Source organism: Anoplopoma fimbria, chromosome 19 (genome assembly GCF_027596085.1).
Source record: "Anoplopoma fimbria isolate UVic2021 breed Golden Eagle Sablefish chromosome 19, Afim_UVic_2022, whole genome shotgun sequence".
Taxonomy (NCBI): Eukaryota; Metazoa; Chordata; class Actinopteri; order Perciformes; family Anoplopomatidae; genus Anoplopoma; species Anoplopoma fimbria.
This window is the reverse complement of record NC_072467.1, coordinates 23,472,490-23,493,238: the sequence shown is the minus strand read 5'-3', so window position 1 is coordinate 23,493,238 and position 20,749 is coordinate 23,472,490. Positions and strand designations below refer to the sequence as shown.

General features: G+C 39.8%; 1 protein-coding gene across 1 annotated transcript in view; it reads right to left on the bottom strand.

Annotated features, from left to right (window-relative positions):
• Positions 1-6,148: 6,148 nt before the first annotated feature.
• The window catches only part of map1ab (microtubule-associated protein 1Ab), a 71,102-nt gene continuing 56,501 nt past the window's right edge, over positions 6,149-20,749 (bottom strand). The window contains exons 6-14 of the mRNA XM_054619623.1: positions 19,264-20,733; positions 18,909-19,128; positions 17,248-18,815; positions 16,780-17,094; positions 14,414-16,472; positions 12,138-12,940; positions 10,766-12,059; positions 9,792-10,024; positions 6,149-6,304 (exon numbers count right to left, since the gene is read on the bottom strand). Coding sequence (XP_054475598.1) covers positions 6,149-6,304; positions 9,792-10,024; positions 10,766-12,059; positions 12,138-12,940; positions 14,414-16,472; positions 16,780-17,094; positions 17,248-18,815; positions 18,909-19,128; positions 19,264-20,733 — 8,118 coding nt within the window. The remainder of the gene's footprint in view (positions 6,305-9,791; positions 10,025-10,765; positions 12,060-12,137; positions 12,941-14,413; positions 16,473-16,779; positions 17,095-17,247; positions 18,816-18,908; positions 19,129-19,263; positions 20,734-20,749) is intronic.

Sequence of the window (20,749 nt, the reverse complement as noted above, 5' to 3'; positions counted from 1 at the left end):
AGGTAGGTGTAGGCGTGGATCCATCAGGGTTGATTTTTTCTTTTTTTTGGAGGCTGGATTGATCTCACCATCCCCCCTGAGAGTAAGATTATTGAGTTGTTCTCTTTCCCTCAATGCTCATTCACACATCCGTAGGTATCAAATGGATAACTGGGGAGTGAGAAATTGAGCAGTGCTGCTGGAGCACAACTTTCCACCTGACAAATCAAAACCCGATCAATAAGTTGAGCTGTTTACGCCGATATTAAAGACAACAGCTCACTTCCTTTCCTTGTATTAGGTTTACAGATGTACTGCAGACTGTTTATTCACAGCAAAAAAACTAACTTCTTCTTAGTGTAATATTTTGTGACAGATAAGGTTCATCTGGGTCTACAGTGCAGGACTTCAGCAGTTTCAGGTGAGTATTTTAAAGTTTGGCAAAAAAAATCATAACTACTAAAAGTTTATATATTTAGTTTTTCTTTCAGAGGGCGAAAACTGTCACCAAACAATCTGGGAGACAATTCAGCTGAAGTAATGCGGTAAGACACATTTTTATTACAGTAACTTCTGTTTTTGCCATTTTTAAATGTTGCCTGAGATATAAATGATGAAAAGGCATATTTTTGTACAACCTTTATTCATAAAACAAGAATCTTTAGACTGAAAAAGCTCAGCGTTGCTTAGAGCTAAATGCTAACAAGAAACAAAAAGTACTTCTGAGGCTGATGGAAATGTTTTTCAGGTGTTTGGTCATAAACCAAAGTACTTGACCATTTAAAATCCAAACCTGATAATGGCGTTTGATGAAATGTTAAAGAAACGGCAGATTTATTAAAATTCATCATGAGGGGAACATGAATTTATCATGACGATACATCCAATAGATGAGATATTTCAGTCTGGACGGAAAAGTTGGACAAAAAAAACAATTAAATAATTCACCATTCAGTTCCATTTTTCTTTTGGATATTTTCGCAATATTTCCTCAAAGTAAAATATGTATTTTTTGCTTTTTCATACATTGAGCCTTTCACAATCTCCCACAGGAGAGGGATCTGTGAGGGTTCCTGTAAAAATAGATGAACGTGTTGTTAACAGCTCATGGAAGCACAGAAAGGCAACGAAGAATCGGGTTAACATTTTCAAAGCAGTGTCGTTGCAACAGAAGCTAATGTGTCGTCAATAGATACTCTATTTGAAATAGCAAAATGTCCCACTCTCTCTTGTTCCCAATTCTTTATGATCAAATTCAAGAATCCTTATGAACAATTTATATTTATTTTATGTCTTTATTTTAAAAGATTATTGGCTGATGCAGTATATTCCTAATGGATTATATGAATATCTGATTTAATTAAATCTCTAATCTGTAGTTCCCACTATCAGATCACAAATGAAAATGGTTGAGGTCAATTAGCACTAATCCGTCAGTATAAATACTTATATAAGAATACAGCAGATCTTTGTCTCATTCACTCTGTGAGGTTGTGAGTTATGTAATGCTTTGATTACACAATATCTGGAGCTGTGATTTAGAGGTTAATTTAGCATCTCAGAGTGGTGTTAACAGTTGTTTTCTCATCTTGTCATGCTGGGTTTTGTTGCTGTAACTGTGCTGATAAATGTAAATGTAGTAGCTGTCAAAAGTACCTCTAGATGATGATACAAAATTGAATCCTATTGACTGTGACCATCCTCTTACTTTTCCTCAGCAGTAGCTCTACTAGCAGATTTTTGGTTTTAAATAAAATGCTACTAAAATAATACGTTTTATGTAGAAAACATTAACAAGTCAAACTAAGATTGTTACCATTATACCTGCCAAACCTTAGCAGAATGAAGACGTTAGCATTTAGCTCAAAGCAGCTGCCCAAAGTCGTATTTATTCAAAGACAACAAAGTCATCAAATTCATGTTTCTAATGTGTTAACTGTAATTGTTTTTAATAATTCAGTTAGATGTATTTAGATACTAACACTCTAAAATGACCCGCAAAGAGACAACAGAGACAAACAAATCACCCATGACACACGTTTAGATTTAAATGTACTTTAATAGATGATCACCGGGCTGTTTCCCTTTTACAATGAATCTGCAGTAGTTCTAGTTTTACCAGTTAGATTTAAAGAGACAGAGAGATATTGAATATTGCGCTGAGGAAGAAATCGTAACTAAGATTAATACAATGCAAAAAAAAAAGAGAGATAATCAAACATAACTACCAATACAGCGTCTTCTTAACATGTTAATAGGGCAAACGATAAAAGCACAGCCCAGTATTATATTACTGTAGGTCATTTCAGTACCAGTTAAGACAATTAGCTTTTTTTTTGTTTTGTTTTTTCAAATATACCTCTTTAAAATAGCATTGTATTTTTTTATTATTATTTCCATGTTAAACAATTACATTCAGGATTATAACTTAATAAATCACATGCAGAGAGATTAGATGGACAGATGACACCATATTGTGATCAAATGATTTCTTCATTTCGATGCAGCTATGGCAATGAAATTGAACTGAATGATGCAATTTTTTTTTTTTTTTTCATCCTGTATCTTGTCAGCGTTTTGTGTAGTTTCCTTGGTTTTGAGTAGTAGTTAGAAGTTTTGATCATACGGTCATTAAAACCAACTAAATGTACATCAGAAGGATAGGTTGTCATGTCTTTGAGATTTGTTCTCTCCAGAGCGATATGTATAAATCCGTGCACAGTACATACGTGTACGTGTAGCAGTAGTTTTATTTCATTTAATGGTTTTTGAGTCTGCATGTGTTTCAAGTCATCATCAGGAAAAGGATAAAGTTGCAGCTGCAGTTAGTTATATATCTGTGTTTCTGTTAATATGTTTGTTACGGGATCTCAGTCTCTTTCTGTCCACGTCACAAATCAAACTCTTCTCCTTTTGGAGCAGAACCTTAAATCTAAAGACACACTTGTCAAAACAGGAAACAGTATCTGCTCTCATTCTGTGCTCTCTAAAATGTATTACTGTCCAGGCTGGTGTGAGTGTATTTGATTTGTTTGTATTTTTGTCTATTGTTTTGATCCAGCAGCATTCACATGGTAGTACCAACTCTACATTCAGAAAAATAGATCTCCTCTATTAAGTGCATTCAGCTTCTGTATATTCATACAGTTCAGTATTGAGTGATTCACAGCGTTCTACTGAGGCCTTGACGACTCTCAAGGCTTCTTATTTGGAATCTGCCAACTTAAAAACATTATTTCAAAGACAGTACAACACATCAGACCGTCCACAAGATCTGATCCGTACAGTGAAAAGCTTCTTCCTGGCTTTTTGGACACATTTCCAGAGGCGGTGAAAAAGGACGTTTGACTTGTTTTCAAGGGCGTTAATATGAACCTTCTCTGTCCTCTCAGTCCTAATGCGCCCTTCAGTTAATCAACTCCCCTCTAGGGTGTGTACTTGTGCGTACCCCGCTGCTTAATATACAACCTGCATCAAACTCAGATTCTCCCCGGTGGGATTTAAAAAAAAAAAAAGCAGTCTGCTTCTGAATCGTCATAAGCATGAGATGCATATCAAGGCTTACACAGTGCAAAATGGACACATATATACTGTTGAGGGAGGCCAGGCAGAGCAAAGAGTGTTCTGTGGAGTTTGTGTCATATTTAGAATCAGATTTGAGAGAAAGAATTTAAATAAGTTAAACTGTGCAAGCAGAGGATCCTCACTGCTTTAAGTTGGCAACATCCTGACTGTAAATCTGTCATTAATAGCTCAAACTGAGTCCTTTATGGAAATCAAAGCCTCCCCTCCTCCATCGCCCAGCCTGGCCCGACCCAAGTCCACACAAAACAGAAAAAAACACAAAAAAGAAATGACAAGCATGTGATGAGCCATCTTGGCAAAAAATATATATCTTTTTTTTGATAAACAAAAAGGGAAATGTAGGTAAAATAAGATTTGCTTCTCAGCACGCATTTGGAGAAAATTAAACCAGAATTAATTGCAAATGTAAATAAAACTTGGCTTTGCGTAAATTCAGTGTGCGTATGAGCAACTCGCCAATCTGGCTGTGAACAAGCAGAGAGACCTTTCATAGTGAAGTCCAACCCTGCTGCGTTACAAAAACAGCTACTCGGTGTGTATCGTATGCTCTCACACACCCACACAGAAACTACATCAAATACATTCCTACTTTATCTCTGCGTCCAGTACAATCATAATCATTCATGCTCATTCTATAAATATTACTCTGGGATTAATATTCGGCAATTGCTTCAAAACTAAGATGCTGTCCCTTAACTGCTTGCTCAGTTTCGAGGAACATCTAGAACATTATTTCATAATACAATGAAAAGTTAGTTTCTCCAACCACACTCGCTCTCTGCGCTTCAACTTCAAACAAAAATCCAACTTCTAAACTCTCATAAAAGTACATTCCTATTTGGTGCAATTCTTTTTGCTCGAAGACATTCATGTTCGTTCGAAAAAGTGGCATTTCAGATTGTGGCATTAATGCTGAATTAGATTATTTAGTTTCCTATTTCAAAGTGTGGATAAGGTTTGTGAATGAACCGACTCGTCTTCTATTTCAAAGTTGTGAACTTGTTCTCTTTGATTTTTTTTTTTTTACCCTGGTTTCTTGCTCCCCTTCAACAATGGCCGACATGTCCTTAAAATATCCCTCTCTCTCTCTCTCTCTCTCTCTCTCTCTCTCTCTCTCTCTCTCTCTCTCTCTCTCTCTCTCTCTCTCCCCAAGAGCACAAGCTAAAGGCACATGAAAGAAGCCTCCTGTAACACACTCCACACTCACTTTTTCCCTGAAAAATAACTCCAATAATACATATACATATTGCAGTTCTCACTGGCGTTAACACTCCCTTCCGAAAGGGACTAGCGGACGAGCTTCCATTGCTACATTTGTCCCAGGTCACTGCTTGTTTTTGATATCGACGGAGACGATAAAATGTAGCTGAACAAGAGGAAAATGACTGATAACGTTAATTTAACCTTCTTCTCCAATGCGTGATCAACAACACTGCATTCGCCTCACAATCTCCTGCATCATCACAAAATATATCATTTATATAACATAACTCTGTATTGATATAGAAACATTTACCCTATATGTATACTGGAGTACATACGACCATCAAAGAGCATGATGAAGACTTAAAGAGGGACCATTACATCCAGCAGAGGTATGATAGAGTACAGACATCGTCCTCTTGCCTGGCACCTATTGAATACACTCGAGCATTGGCAGCCACACAGTGTAGTGACCTATCTACACTAAACTGCATTCCACACTTTAAAGGCTGGCTGAATAAAGGATTAACCCTACGCAGTTCTTTAAGAGTCCGAGCTAAAACGCAAGCATCATGCACCAGCTAAGATGTGAAAGCCGAGAAGAAAGACATCAACCCGTGGCGGCTTCAGGCACCTCCTGAAAACTTCACCACAAATGACGAGAAGGAACCTTTTTTTTTTTTTTTTTTTTTTTTTTTTTTTTGTCTTTTACATAACATCAATATATGTCATTATTGAGTTAATCCGAAAGCTACTGTAGCGTGATCAGAATTGCAAAGGAGCACAGATTGTGAAAAAACACTAAAAACACTGCATGTAATCTAAACAAGTTATGGATCACTGATTCGTTTAGGGGACATTTTGGAGAAGTTAACTAATGAGAACTTCTGCTTTAACAGTGTTTTGGCACTTGTTTTGGCCATGGGGGTATTGCATTTTCGTGTCAATTGTGATTTTCAGCCGTACAGTTTTAGAACTTCACCTTGCTGATCTCTGGCATTATGCATTTGTGGGATAATGAAGTCCATTTGTCTGTTGGATTTGATGCAAAGCAAGTTTTGAATTTTCTACCACGATTGTAAGAGGTGTGTCAGGGCAGATGGCTAGCTCACAGAAGAAAAGAAAACAACACATAATGGCACGTTCTTATTTGCGTCATAAACCCAGAGCTTTGACTTTGATTTCAGCTAACAGAATCTAGTGTAACGAGGGCTGCAGCAAATGCGTTTGCGACTGGTACCATGAGAGCGAGAAGCTTTGAAGAAGCAGAGAGTGCTGTTCGCTCTCGCTCTACCTCCAGTGAGAACAGATGAGAGGGAGGGGGGAGATGGGAGATGGGAGTGGGGGGTGGCGGGGGAAAGCACAGCGGAGCTCGTGAAGCTCAGAACTCGATCTTGCAGGCAGGGAAGGACTCGTCCTGCATGACTACGGTGCTGCTGGAGGCCAGAACCATGATGTTCAGGTCCTGCTGCCTCTCGTGAGTCTGCTGGTACCATTCCCGGGTCACCTCAGTGTCGTGGGTCGGGATCAGAGTCACCTGACAGGGAAACGTGGGAAAAAACAAATGAGAGGGGAGATAGTAGGGTAGTTTGACATTTTGGAGAAATGAAGTGCTTTGTTACATTTTTTACGACCTACAATAGAATTACTTTTTTATTATTCTTTTTTGCAACACAGTTTACTATAACAATCTATTAAATGACATACTATACTATGACTTTTTTCACAACACTATTTACGAAATTCTACGATATTACTTTTTTTGCAACAAATTATTCTATGACTATTTCTTTATTATTTTTTCGATATGCAATACTATGTCTTCTAATTACCTTTTTACAACATTTTATACTATGACTTTTTAACATTTTTTTTAACAAATAATAAATTGACAATCTATTAAATGACATACTATAATATGACTTTTTAAGCCATTTTTCTTTTTGTATACTATACTTTATCTTAATTTTTCAGTCATAATCTGTAATGACTTTTTACACCGATTTTTTTTTTCATTTTAGTTTTACCAACATACTATTCTATGACTTTCAAGACATACAATATTAATAATTGAAATGAGATTTTTTCAACATACTATACTATGACTTATTAATGACATACAACACAAGTTTTTCAGATTTTCTTTTAGACATACTATACGATGACTTATTTGAAGTCACTATATGCTTTGACTTTTTCTGTTATTTATACTATGACTTTTTATATTTTTGAAGATATACTATACTATAAAGACATTTGACTTTTTTAATGTTATTTTTAAGACAAACTATATTGTGACTTTTATTACGTTTTTTTCCCGACATACTATACTATGACTTTATATGACATTTTTGAAGACATATCTTTTTCTTAATGTTATGTTTTCAACATGCTATACTATGACTTTTTAAAGATGTTTTTAATGACATGGTATACTATGACAGTCGACATACTGTAATATGACTTAATTATGTAATTCTATGAATTTTTGAAGACATACTATACTATGTCATTTTATTACTTTTTTCCGACATGCTATACTATGACTTTTCATTTTCGATTTTTTCCCACATAATATACTATGACTTTTTTCTGTAATTTTTACGACATATTATTATATGACTTTTTCTGAACACTTTTTCAACATGCTATACTATGACTTTAACATGACATTTTCATAACTTGTTTTTCTCTGACTTTTTTTATTACATTTTTGAACATACTATACTATGACTGAATGATTTTTTACAACATACTATATAATGCCTTTTTTTACATTTTTGAAGACGTACTGTATGATTACTTTTTTTACATTCATGAGGATGTACTATACTCATAATTTAAATGATTTTTTATATCATATATTTTGATACTATACTATGACTTTTATGAACTTTTTGAAGATATTACTTTTTTAATGTAATTTTTAAGAAAAACTATATTATATACAATGACTTATTTCTGGAATTTTTACAACACACTATATAATGCTTTTTTTTTTACATTTTTGAAGATGTACTATACTATGGCTTTTTAAGACATTTTCTGTCACTTATACTGGGACTTTCTGAGACATTGTTTTCAACATACTACACTATGACTTTCTGAGAAATTATTTTCAACATACTACACTATGACTTTTTTAATGGACTTCTTATGATATAATGCTATGACTTTTTCTACTATGACTTGTTGATGACATTTTTGTAACATAATATACTATTACTTTTTTCTGTAATTTTTAAGACTTACAATACTATGACTGTTTATGAGAACACCTCTTCTTCCTTCGCAGGTTGAGGAGGTAAAACAACAATGAGGCTATGCAGCTTCTATGGGTGCACCATCCATAGTATCCTGACCAGCTGCATTACTACCGCCTTCAAAGATAAGGCATTACATAGGATGGTGAAAACTGCTTGGCACATCAGCAGGACAGAGCTGCCAAACATGGAGGACCTCTACACCCGACGGTGCAGGAAGAACTCCACCAAGATCATCAGTGACCCCAATCACCCCATCCAGGAACTGTTACCCCAGCATCCGGTCCCACACCAAGAGGCTCAAGGACAACTTAATCTCGCAGGCCTTAGAACATTTGACACTTTACTGTACTTTATACTTGTACTTTTACCTTCTCTTTTACAAACAACAGCTTATTCATTCTGCAAGTACTGTCTAACAAAAATATTTTGTATTATTTTATTCTGTATGTTATGTTTTATCTCTTCACACGTATTTGCCAATGAATGCTTCTCTGTACTTGTTGTTCACATGACAATAAAGGAAATATTTGACAGGTTTTATGAATTTTTAATCACATCTTTAATGCCATACTATATTATGAGATTTTTTACAAAATGCTGTACTATGACTGTTTTCTGTAATTTTTATGACTTATGACTATATAATTACTTTTTATTGATGTAATATTCTATGATTTTTTTTTAAGGGAAATACTATTCTATTACTTTTCAAATAAACTTTTTATGACATACTATTATATGACCTTTTTTTTAATATACTATACTACTACTTTTTTAACACAGTTTTAACAACACACCATTCATACCAATACTATTACTTTTTATAACTTTTTTTCTTTCCTGCAATACTATGACTTTTCATGACATTTATGACGACATGCTATATTATGAATTTTTATGACATCTTTAAAGACGTACTATACTAAGACTTTTTATTACATTTTTGACAAAATGTTATACTATGACTTTTTATTAAAAAAAATGTCGACATACATTACTATGACTTCTTACGACTTTTTTACGACATTCAATACTATGACTTTTTATGACTTTGTGTTCGACATGCAATACTATGACTTTTTAATTACATTTTTAAAGACATACAATACCAAGACTTTTATGAAATTTTATTTATAATTTTGTATTATAAAATATTTTTTTATGACAATTTTTACAACGCACTGTTCTAAGATTGTTTTTCTGTAATATTGATGACATACTCTTCTATAACGTTTTTTCTTTAATTTTTACAAAATGCTATACTATGACTTTATTTGACGTAGTGTATTATGACTTATTGCTGAATTTGCTGCATTGCGTTGATACAGTGATCCACGGAATTAACTAAACTAAAACTTTCTAGTTGTGCTATCTTAGTATCAATGTATAGTAAATGTAAGTGATCTGTTTTAACTGATTATTCTTTGGTCTAACTCAGCTAAAAACACAAAATCCGCATAACGATTACTACCAAGACTGTTTGTAACTGGTAAAGAGGGTAAAGAGGCTGCACCGCACTCTGGGAAACACCAGAGCCGAGGATATTAATGTTTGCCCGAAATATTTGCAGTGGCAAACAAAATTAGGCAAAACACTGACCATATTTTGTGTTGCATGTTTAAACATTTCTGATGATGCTTGCAGGTGAAAGTAGATATTCAATACTCCGCTTCTAAGGTAATAGAGCAATTACTGTAAACGTTTTTTGATACCGGGTAGGACTCATAATTCGACAGACAGCCTGATGAAGGTAAATACCTGTAAATTGGAGCCCCACTGAGCTTTTCCCTCCAGAAGGGCATCCAGGACTCCACGGCTGGGCTCTCCACTGCCCGGGTCGTTCCCGCTCACCACATAGTACGTAGCTCGCACTCTCTTGAAGAATTCCTGGTCAACGTTCTTAGCACTGCAGTGGTTGGGCACATAGGCCAGGTCGACATAGATGGGTGGTCCAGGGGGCACGGCCGAGCCAGTTTTCTGGGAGTTGTTTCCTGGAGCTGATTAGAGATATAAAACAGCATTACAGGGGCATACTAGTCCTTGAACTACACTAGCAAAGACAAACATGTTCCTCAGCTGAACAAATTACTTGATCACTATCTTATTTACATAAATCAATCATTCTGAAAAAAGAATCCACAATTTATCATAAATCTGATTAAGAGCAGTTGCATGTTGCATGTCTGAATTATAAGACAACCAAGTGCAGACTTAGCATTGTTGTAATGAAAATCAATGTTCAAAATAACTGCTATCATGATTGCATTGATTTACCTAAACAAATAAATCAAAATAGAAATACTGTAACCAGTTAACTAGTTTAATTTGGACAAAATCTTATTAAACACATAGCACATGTACGACTCTCCTAAATGGCATCTCCTGACGTTAGTATAATGATGTATATGTAAGTGTAGTTTAATGTATTTCAAAAGCTTAATCACAGTTATATATTGTTGATTCAAAAACATCTGAATAATTTGGATTACATTATCATTGCTTTTTGATTTAATGTGGCTGGATTCCGTTGGACCACTGGGTCTCAACATCTACTTCAGGCTTTATTTTAATCGTCTCAAAAATACGATATCAGGTATATTATCAGTATCTCAATATATTCATACTGGCTTAGGACATTTTTTTGACTAATTTACATTGGTGAGAAGGCAGTATGAATAAACCCTGGAATCATGTTGAAGGTACATTTTTTTGATATGAAAATGTAAACACACCTGCACTGCTCTTGACTCCATTGACCAAGCCCTTCCCCGGGTTAAGGATCTCACTCTTGGAGCCATGAGTCTCAGACATCTTGATCAGCCTGGAGCTTCTGTCGCCGTCCTTCCTCCTAAGGGAGGCTGATCGAGGTGAGGCGGAGTCCTTGGAGGTCTGCTTCACTGGAGTAGAGGACCTCTTCCTGACTTCCCCCTTACGAGCGGGGGAGGCCGACTTGGGTTTGCTCTTTCTGAGGCCCTTGGTGGTCTTGTGCTCCTTTTTGAGAAGTTTCTCTGTGCTGCTGTGGTCATTGAGATGGGCCTCTGGATCTACCATGCACACATCTGGGTGTGGAGGGTGGGGGTGAGGGTCCTTCATCGGAGTGGGAGGTGGGTCATGAGTCTTCTGAGCTGACCTAGGTGATGAAGGATGGTGACTCCCCCCAGCTCCAGATAATTTGTCCACCGGCAGATGTTCGGCGTCTTCGTCCGAGTCCAGATTTCCTTCAGCTGTAATGGACGGACACTCCTCTGTCCCTGGAGGAACGTCAGAGTCCGACTGTGAAGGCAACGACTCGCTTGCTGATGTCGGAGGTGTTTCCTCTCCAGCTAACGTCACAGCCAAACCGGATGACATGGTGCCGGGCAGCTGGTGTGGCCCCTGTGCCGCCGCATCTCCTTGGCTACTTGGAGTGTGGTGGTGCCTCTGCTTGTGTGACCTCCTTTTCACAGAGTGTTGCTCCTGATCGTCCTCGTCACCTTCCTGGGAGTGGTCACTGTGGTCGTCCTCCTCACCCTCGCCCTCGTCACTGGAGAGCTTATGGGGGCTCGGGTTGATGAACGATGGAGAAAGTTCTCCTTTGCGATGTTTGTATTCGCAGGACGAGTGGCCTGGCTGGGAGGCGGAGGAGTAGGTGGCTCCGGTGTTCAAGTCAGAGGGACGTTCAGCCCTTGTAGCTCCTTTGCTTGAGGTTTCGGTGTGGTAGGTTTCTTTCGAGGAGGACGTAGAGGTACTGTGGGCACTGGTCATCCATTCCATCGCTTCCTCATCCTCTTCCTCCTCGTCATCATCACGATAACCTGGAGGAGGGGCACTTGGGCAGTCTTCAGGCTTCTGTAGTAGTTCCCAATCAGATATACTGCTCCTTCTCCTGACCTCTAATCTCTCTGGTGGCTTCTCCAAAAAGCTTTTCTCCTCAACCTTTTCTGCCTCTCCTTTCTTACCATCTTCTGCTTTTTCACTCATCTTTGTATCAGCTGTTGCCTTCCTCTCCTCTGTGCTGTCTTTACACAACTTTTCCTCTATTTTTTGCTTGACCTCACAATCACTAGCGGTTAATGTCTTTTCTTCTTTTTCAGAAACCTTTTCATCTTCCTTTTCCTCTTTTACCTCTGGTGTTTTCTCCTTTTTGTCTTTATCCTCCTCTGTTTTGGACACCTCTGTTGTGGCACATGTGGTTTTGCTAGCTCCACTATCACTGAGTGAAGTAAGTGAGGCTGTCTGTTGAGTTGTTTCCATCACCACATCAGGTTTAGACACAACAGTAGTAGAGGTGATGGTGACCGCCTTCGTCTCTGTGGACTGTGAGGTACTCTCTACCCCATATGACTCAGTTAACAAAGAAAAACTCTCCTTTTGCTCAGCGACTTTGATATTTTGACATTCAATACGACATGGTAGGGTGCTGTCCTCCATTTCAAGTGTAACAGGCTCCTCATCTTCTGATGACTCTTGGGACAACTTGTCAGAGGAATCAGCCCTTTGGAGGGGAGAGACATCAAAGCAAGCCTCTGATACACTCTGTGACACCTTTACTGGTTCGATGCTTTGCAGGGATGGTGCAGCAGAGGAAGCTGTAATCTTACTTTCTAGCATATAAAAACTATCAGTTGTTGACTTTGTTTCCGTTTCAGGCTTTGCAGAACCGCTTTGATCCTCAGTCTGTTTGGCAGTGGTAGACGAGAATGGATATGATGGTTTGGTCTCATCAAACTGGCTGGGTAAAGACACTTTTGTTGCAGGTTTCGTTGTCACCTCCATGTACTCATCTCTCTGAAATCCTCCAAAGCAGGAGCTGTGAGACTCTGCCATCGATGGCTCCTCTTTGGTTAGAGGTACTGAAGAGCTCGATATCGTGGTTAAAGTTTTGCCTTTGTCTCCAAACTGTTTGCTCAAAGGGGCAGAAGTTGAGGCTGAGGACGAGTAACTGTACGATGTGGAGGAGTATGTTGAAGTAGAGTATGTTAAGGTGGTGTATGTGCATGGTGATGTGGCAGTTTCCCCATGTTTTGTGGTGGTATCTAGCGTCTGCCTCTCATCTAGACTCTCTTCTTGGGTGTTTCTTTGGCTATAATATGTATCATCGCTTAGCTGGGAGGCATCTGAGAGCATTAAGGTTTCTTTTTTATCTTCCTTCAATCCTTCTTGACTATCCTCACTCTGAAAATGCTCAGAATAACCTCCAGGTCTACTCTGTCCAATGTCGGCATAGCTACCTCTTAGAGGAGGGGAGGGACTAGATGTAGTCTGGGAGATAGGTTCTGAATGGTCAGGTGGCAAAAAGCTGCCTGTCAAGCTGCTTGTGGACGTTGGTTGAAAAGTTTCCTCTTTCAAAACAAAATCCTCTGCTGATGACAACCTTCTCTTTGTGGTTGGTTCAGGAGACAAATGCTTTTTGTCTGTGTCCTCTGTTTTCTTTGTTTCAGGAAGTTTTGGAGCATCTGATGTAGTAGAGTCACTTTCGTCCATTCTGCGAACACTTGGGTCTGGTGACGGAGTTGTTTTACCTACATCTTCACTCCTTGTCTCAGGAAGTTTGGATGTGGCTGGTTCATCGTTTTTGAGTGGTTTTGTTTCGGGAGATGATGGTTTTTTACTCACGTCCTGCTTGTCTGAAGCTGAGGCATCGTCAGGCGTTGGTTTACAGAACGTTTCATCTTTAAGGGGGCTTGATTCAGGCAGCTGAGACTTTTTATTTGAGTCCTCTACCTCCGCTAACGTAGAGCTATCACCAGAGCTACGTCTGCACATTTCTTTTTCAGACTGTTCTCTGGCACCCTTTTCCATATCGACATCACTCAACTCCTCCTCTTCTTCCTCCTCGTCCTCCTCATCATCTTCGTCTTCATCATCATCGTCAACATTGAAATCTTCCCCCTCTACAAGTAAACTTTTATCTATCAGGCTCTCTTTTCCATCAGGGAAGTCTAACATGGATTTACAAGAGGCAGAGTTGCTGATTTGACTATTTTCAGACGCCAAAACATTATCGTCTATTTCATGTCCTGAAAATGTGGCAGCAGATGCAGTCCTTGAAGCACTTGATGTTTCTCCTCTCTCTAAAGGTGATGCTTGTTGAGGTAAGATGTCTTTTTCTGCAGGTGAATGCCGACCAGATGGAGATCCCTCTCTTTTATGATCAGAGGACTCCATTTTGTCTTTGAGTGACTCAGCAGATTTTTCTTTCTCTTTTTCTGTTATTCCTTTTTCTGTCAATTCCCCAAAAGCTACGGGAGCAGCAGAAACATGGGTACCAAGATCTGACTGGCTCCATGACGGAGACGGTGTTTCTTGTCCTAATGATACACCTGCTGATTGAAAAGCAGCACTGGTAGAAACCGTATCACTTCCTCCTGTCGCCCCAGTTGGAAAAGCTGATGCAGCACCTTCCTTCATATCTTCTTTCTCTTTCTCCGATTTCTCAGGTTTATCCTCTTTGGGACTGTAAGAATAAGACTCAGCAGCCTGGGACATTTTGTTATCTTGTACGTTTACGGATGAAAAACCTTTTTCAACATAAGGTGTGTCTGGTCTTTCTTCTCTCTCACGCTCTTCCTCTTGGCCTTTCTCCCGGTCTTCATATCTAGGAGAGGCACAGTGGTGGCTGCTTCTTTCACTCTCAGTAAGGGACACTGGACTGTAGTCGACTCTACTAAAGGACAGAGGCTCTTCTTTGTACTGATCGTCCAGGACGAACATGGCTCCTCCAGCCTCTGTTTGGCTTGTTCTTCTGTTATCATCAATACCAATATCTGAGGCGTGATCGAAACCCAAAGAAACCTCGCTTTCTTCTCTAGAGTCCAAGTCGTGATCCTTTGGAAGTGGCTTTTCATAAGGATCGTACTTGGACGCACCAAAGGTTTGCTTTTCATCTCCCATGCTTCCACTGACCGTTTCCTTCTCCGAGGTCATTTTTGCGGTGTCTGATTCAACAACTTCAGTGTGGCTGGCGTCCTCAGAATCCAACATAAAATATGAACAAGGCTGTGATAATCCGGGAGAAGCCACCTCTCGCTCTCCTTCCGTCTCCCTCTCTGCTTCTTTTCCTGGTTTCTCATCCAGCTTTGCTTTTTCTGTAGCACCAACTGCTGAGCTTGTCAGAGACGGTATCTGTATATCTTGTGGTGGTGTTTCCTCCACACTGGATTGACTCTCAGTGCTTGAGAGCGTAGAGCTTCTGGGTTGACTGTCAGTGCTGGATACCGTTGACAACACAGGCTTTTGCTCCGTTGAGTCGGACGTTGGCTCTGCTTTAGCTGCTGGTAAATCAGAAGCCTTTTCTTGTTTAGAAATAGCTGTTGTCTCCTCCTTTGATATGACTATATCAAAAGAGGGCTCCGGTTTGGCAAGTGGTGCAGCTGTGATTTCTGTTTTCACAACATCTTTTTCTGCTTGAGGTGAAATTCTGGATTCTTCTTTGCCAAACTCTTTGACGTCTTCATCTATAGAGGGCTCCTGCATCGTAAGAGTTGGTATGATCACTGAGATCTGCTCAGATTTTGGAGGTTCAGTTTGGTCACTTGTCTGTGCTTTTTCGGATGAGGGCAGACCTGCAGACGTGATGTCATGTTCTGATTTTCTCTGCTCCACTGACAAAGGTCTGGAGCCTGCTCCTCCCATACAAATGTCCTCCTCGTCCTCCTCTTCATCTTCCCTGTCTTCGTCAGAGGACTGAACCACAAACGCAGATTGGTAATCTGTCTTGGACAGCTTTGTCGCTTCTCCTGCTACTGTTATTGCAGGTTGTTTAATAGTTTTGTCAAAGTCTTTCTCTTGTAACTCCTCGCTCTCCCATTTCTCCTCTCTGGTGTGGTCTCCATCAGAGGAGTCTTTTTCAGTTATCTCATCGGTCTTCTTGTCCGCAACATCCTTTCCTTTCACCATCTTTTCATCTTTGGTGTCATCAATCTCATAGGTGTATTCTTTTTCTTGTTCTTTTTCCATTTTCTGTTCTTTGCTCAGTTCGGCAACATGTGTGTCGTCTTTTTCTTTCTCCATCTTCTCGTCTTGACTAACAACGACCTTTGTTTCTTTATCTTGCTCTTTTTTCTCCTCCTGGATTTGGCTGAGAGACACACAGATGTCATCTTTCACTGGTTTCATGTCTTCACTTGATGTAGTTACAGAGGTGTCTTGCTTCATCTCTGCAGCTCCAGTAGTTTCCTTCTCAATCTGAGCTCCAGTAGTTTCCTTCTCAATCTGAGCTCCCAGCTCAGTAGTTTCCTTCTCAATCTGAGCTCCAGTAGTTTCCTTCTCAATCTGAGCTCCAGTAGTTTCCTTCTCAATCTGAGCTCCAGTAGTTTCCTTCTCAATCTGAGCTCCAGTAGTTTCCTTCTCAATCTGAGCTCCAGTAAGTTTATCAGTAGTTTCCTTCTCAATCTGAGCTCCAGTAGTTTCCTTCTCAATCTGAGCTCCAGTAAATTTATCAGTAGTTTCCTTCTCAATCTGAGCTCCAGTAAATTTATCAGTAGTTTCCTTTCAATCTGAATTTAAGTTTATCAGTAGTTTCCTTCTCAATCTGAGCTCCAGTAAATTTATCAGTAGTTTCCTTCTCAATCTGAGCTCCAGTAAATTTATCAGTAGTTTCCTTCTCAATCTGAGCTCCAGGAAGCTTATCAGTAGTTTCCTTCTCAATCTGAGCTCCAGTAAGCTTATCAGTGGTTTCTTCATGTATATGTTTATCACCAATGTCACATATATCAACCTTTTTCGTTCTGTCTTCTTCCAAGGTCAGAGACACGGGAAGATCTACCTCTTTTTTCTCATCCTTCTTAGATTCAGTATCAAAAGGATAATCATCTTTTTTCTCATCTTTGGCACTGAATGATGGAGTGAACATCTCGTCTTTGGGCTGCTCAACACTGGAGTCGGTTTCTTTCTCCTTTTTTGTGTCATCTTTCTCAGTTTCCTTATCTTTAATTTCCTCTGGAATTTGTTTGTGATCAGAGGGATCAGCCTTCTCCTGCTCTTTAACCTCCTGTGTTTTTATCTGTTTGTCAGAAATGTCACTTTTTTCCGACCCTTTATCGTCCTTCATGTCTTTGGCAGAAGTATCGTCCTTCTGCTCCTGAATGGATGCGAAATCAGAACTCTTTTCTTTCTCTTTCTCCATTTCTTCCTCTTTTACTTTACTTTCTTTATCATAAACATCATCCTTTGGGATTTCTTTTGCCTCCTCCTTGATGAGTTTTACATCAGATGTAACATCTTTCATCTCTACCTTCTCCTCATCTGCAGGGGGTTTTACGCCAGAAGTGTCTTTGCTTTCTTCCTCCTTGGTAGGTTTGATACCAGATATTTCATCCTTAATTATTAGTGGATATTTTTCTTCCTTGATGGGTTCGATAGCAACACTATGATCTTGAATTGACACGCCTTCCTCAGCTAAAGTTTCCTTCTTATCTGCTGCTTTCTCCGTTTCATCTTCTTTCGTTGATTTGACAGCACAAATATCAATACTGATTTCTTTCTCCTTTTCTTCTTGCATTGTGGATTTAGCAACAAATTCGTCCTTGGATGTTTTGACAGCAGAAATATCTTTACTCGTCATTACTTCCGCTTCCTCCATCTTGGCGTCTTTGACAGCATCTTTATTATTTTCTTTCTCCTTTTCGTCCTCCACGACTGGTTTGACGGCCTCCTGAAATGTCTCTTTTACTTCTGTCTTGGTTGATGAGGCAGTTAAATCATCATCTTTACTTAATTGTACATGCTCTGCCTCTATCTTGGTTAATGGGATGGTGACAGTCTCATCTTTACTTTCCTCTTGTTTCTTGTCTTCTACAAGTGTTGGTTTAGCAGCAGAAATATCTTCTGTACTTGGTAGTTTGTCTTTTTCCTCTGCCTTGGTTTTTATAGCAGCAGTATCATCTTTACTGATTTCTTCCTTCTTGTCTTCTTCTGTAGTAGGTTTGAAGATGCAGGCATCATCCTTGCTTGTTGGCATATCTTTTTCCTGCTCCTTGGAGAGTTTGGTGTCAGAACTATCATCTTTGCTTGTCTCTTTATCTTTTTCTTGCTCTGTGGCTAGATTGGTAGCAGGGATTTCATCTTTACTCAGGCTGATGGGTGAGATAGCTTCTTTACAAATCTCTTGTCCTTTTTCTTCTTTCAAGGTTACAGTAGACGTATCACCCTTACTAATTATTTCTTCTTCCTTGGTGAGTTTGATGTCACCCATCTCTTCATCCTTTTGCCTCTGCTCATCTGTAAAGGACTTGGTAGCAGAAGCATCTATCTCTTCCATCTCTTTTTCCTCTTTCTTATCTTCAATCACTTTGATAACAGATGTTTCTGTCTCCTTTTTCTTTTCATCTTTAGTAGGTTCAATAATGGGAATATCATCCTTCTTTACCTCTTTCTCCATCTCGTCTTTAATAGGCTTGACATCTGTGGCTTGGACCTGTTCAGTCTCTTTCTTTTCAGTCTTTATTGGGCTAATATCAGAAATATCACTATCAAACAAATCATCAGATTTAATCTCAGCTTCCTTAACCTCACCTTTGGTTTTGAGGTCAAAATCATCAGTTTGGTCCTTTTCAGGCTCTTTCTGTTCATCTTTAATGGCTCTATCAGCAGGGAGAATGTCTTTCGCAATTTGCTCTCCTTTGATGGATTTAATATCAGAGTCATCCTTCATTGTCTCTTTCTCTACTTTCTCATCCGTGACGGACATGACAGCAGAAATTTCTTCCTGGATGACAGATTTCTGTTTTTGCTCATCCTTGATTTGTAGGACATCAGAGGTGTCGTCCTTTTCTTTCTCCGGTTCTGCCTTGACGGTTTTAACTGCGGATTTATCATCATGATCATCATCATCATCATCTTTCTTGTTATCATCATCATCGTCCAGAAAACGACTTTCCCTCTCTGGAAATTGACCTGTAATCGGCATTTTAGGTTCTTTCTCTTTGAGCCTGTCGTCAACCTCTTCATCACTTTCTCCAGATGTGATAAGAGAATCCTTCACTGACGCAGGTGGCTGAACTTCTCCTAAAGAAGCTGCAACAACAGGGATGGTTCCTGCCTGTTTGCCTTCATCTGTTGTCACTGATGAAGTGTCTTTTTCTGACTCCTTCATCACTTGAACCTCTTTCATGTCCTTCTCAAATAAGTCGTCCAAAGATGTTGAAATTTCTACTTCATGCTGATCTGCTTCCTGTCTGTCAACATCTTTTTGTGTCTCTCTTCCCGCTTCATCTTTCTTTGTTGTTTGGTCGTCAGATGCTGTGTCGACCTCGAGTGGCTCCTCCATACCAGGGAAGACCTTCATCTTGTCTTCCACTGGTGACTGACGAAGAGGAGAGTGAGCCGCACTCGGTGGTCCGGACTGTGGAGGGGAGGCCATTTTCACAGTGATGTCATCCGGACTGAAGCAGCGGTCTTCACTCTCTGAAGTCACTGAGTCCGATCCAAAAGGTCTAGTAGGCACAACTGATGAAATATCTTTAGGTGCAACAGCATCTATATTTACCTCTTCAACTGGTAGGTGGACTGGTTTGGTGTCTTGTACAGCAACTGGAGACACTGAGCCAGCAAGCTTTCCAATATCCGTCTCTTCACGCTGTAATAATTGGGATGAAGCATAGCCCTCTTGGAGTTTTTCAAGTGAAATGTCTACATTAGGAGTTTGGTCTTCTTCCTCCTCTTCCTCTTCTTCTTCCTCCTCGTGAGCTTCAGGAGCTTTGGCCGGCGACTTCACTTCTGCAACAGGAAGCTCAAAGTCATCAGAAGGAGACTTGGGTTGTTTGTCCTCTTCTAAAGAAGGTGGTGATAGAGTTCCTGCAGAGAGTGGCTGCTCTTTGCCTTGGGAGGCGTCAGGTGGGGTTGACAGGTTAACGGGGCTTCTGGGTAGTTCCTCAGCCATAGGCGCTGCAAGGGATGCCACAGATTGGTCTTCGGCAATAGAAGTAGGGAAAGAGCAGACTTTGTCATACTCTGTGATGGACGTTGCAGAAGACACATGCTCCTCTTCTGCTAGAGGAGCAGTGATGATGTTGGTGAACACGGATACCTGCTCCTGTACGCCTGGGATGAAGCTTTTCTCAGTCATAGCTGCAGCTTGCATCTCCCTCATGCCAGGAATGTTGGCAAATGATCCGGTTTGATCTGGAACAGAGATGTCATAGGTACCAACGTCATACTGAAGGTGTGGTATCCTCTCCTCTGCCTCCTCGTGAATCTCCTCGTCGGAGATGGTCTGTTCCGTCTCAGAGTAGCCGGGGATGGTCTCGTCTTGGATGTAGGAGATGGGTTCAGCTGCACCGGCTCCTTGGACTACTGAGGTTATGGGAGCTGTGGCCCCTCCAACATGTGACAGGTAGCCCTCCTCTTCTTCCTCTTCTTCTTCAGCTGCAGTCAGAATGTCAGTGGTTTTTCTTTCAGTGAGCATTTCTTCTTCAGCTGCATCTTCAGTTTTGATCTCTTCATCAGCTATAACATCTAAATCTTCTACCTCCTCCAGTTCGGCTTTCTCCACTGCCTCCTCCTCCTCGTCTTCCTCTGATGGAATCATTTGTAGCTCCTCTTTGGTCACAACCTTAGCTGAGAGATTTTCTGATTTCTCCATTTCTTCTAACTCATGTTTCCTGTCAAGACCGTCGTCCTTTGCCTCCTTCCATTTTGCTTCATCTTCCTCTTCACCTATTCCCATATCTTCTTCCACCTCCTCTTCTGCTTCCTTTTTGGCAGCTGGGGCCTCTTCTTCCTCCTCATCCTCATCC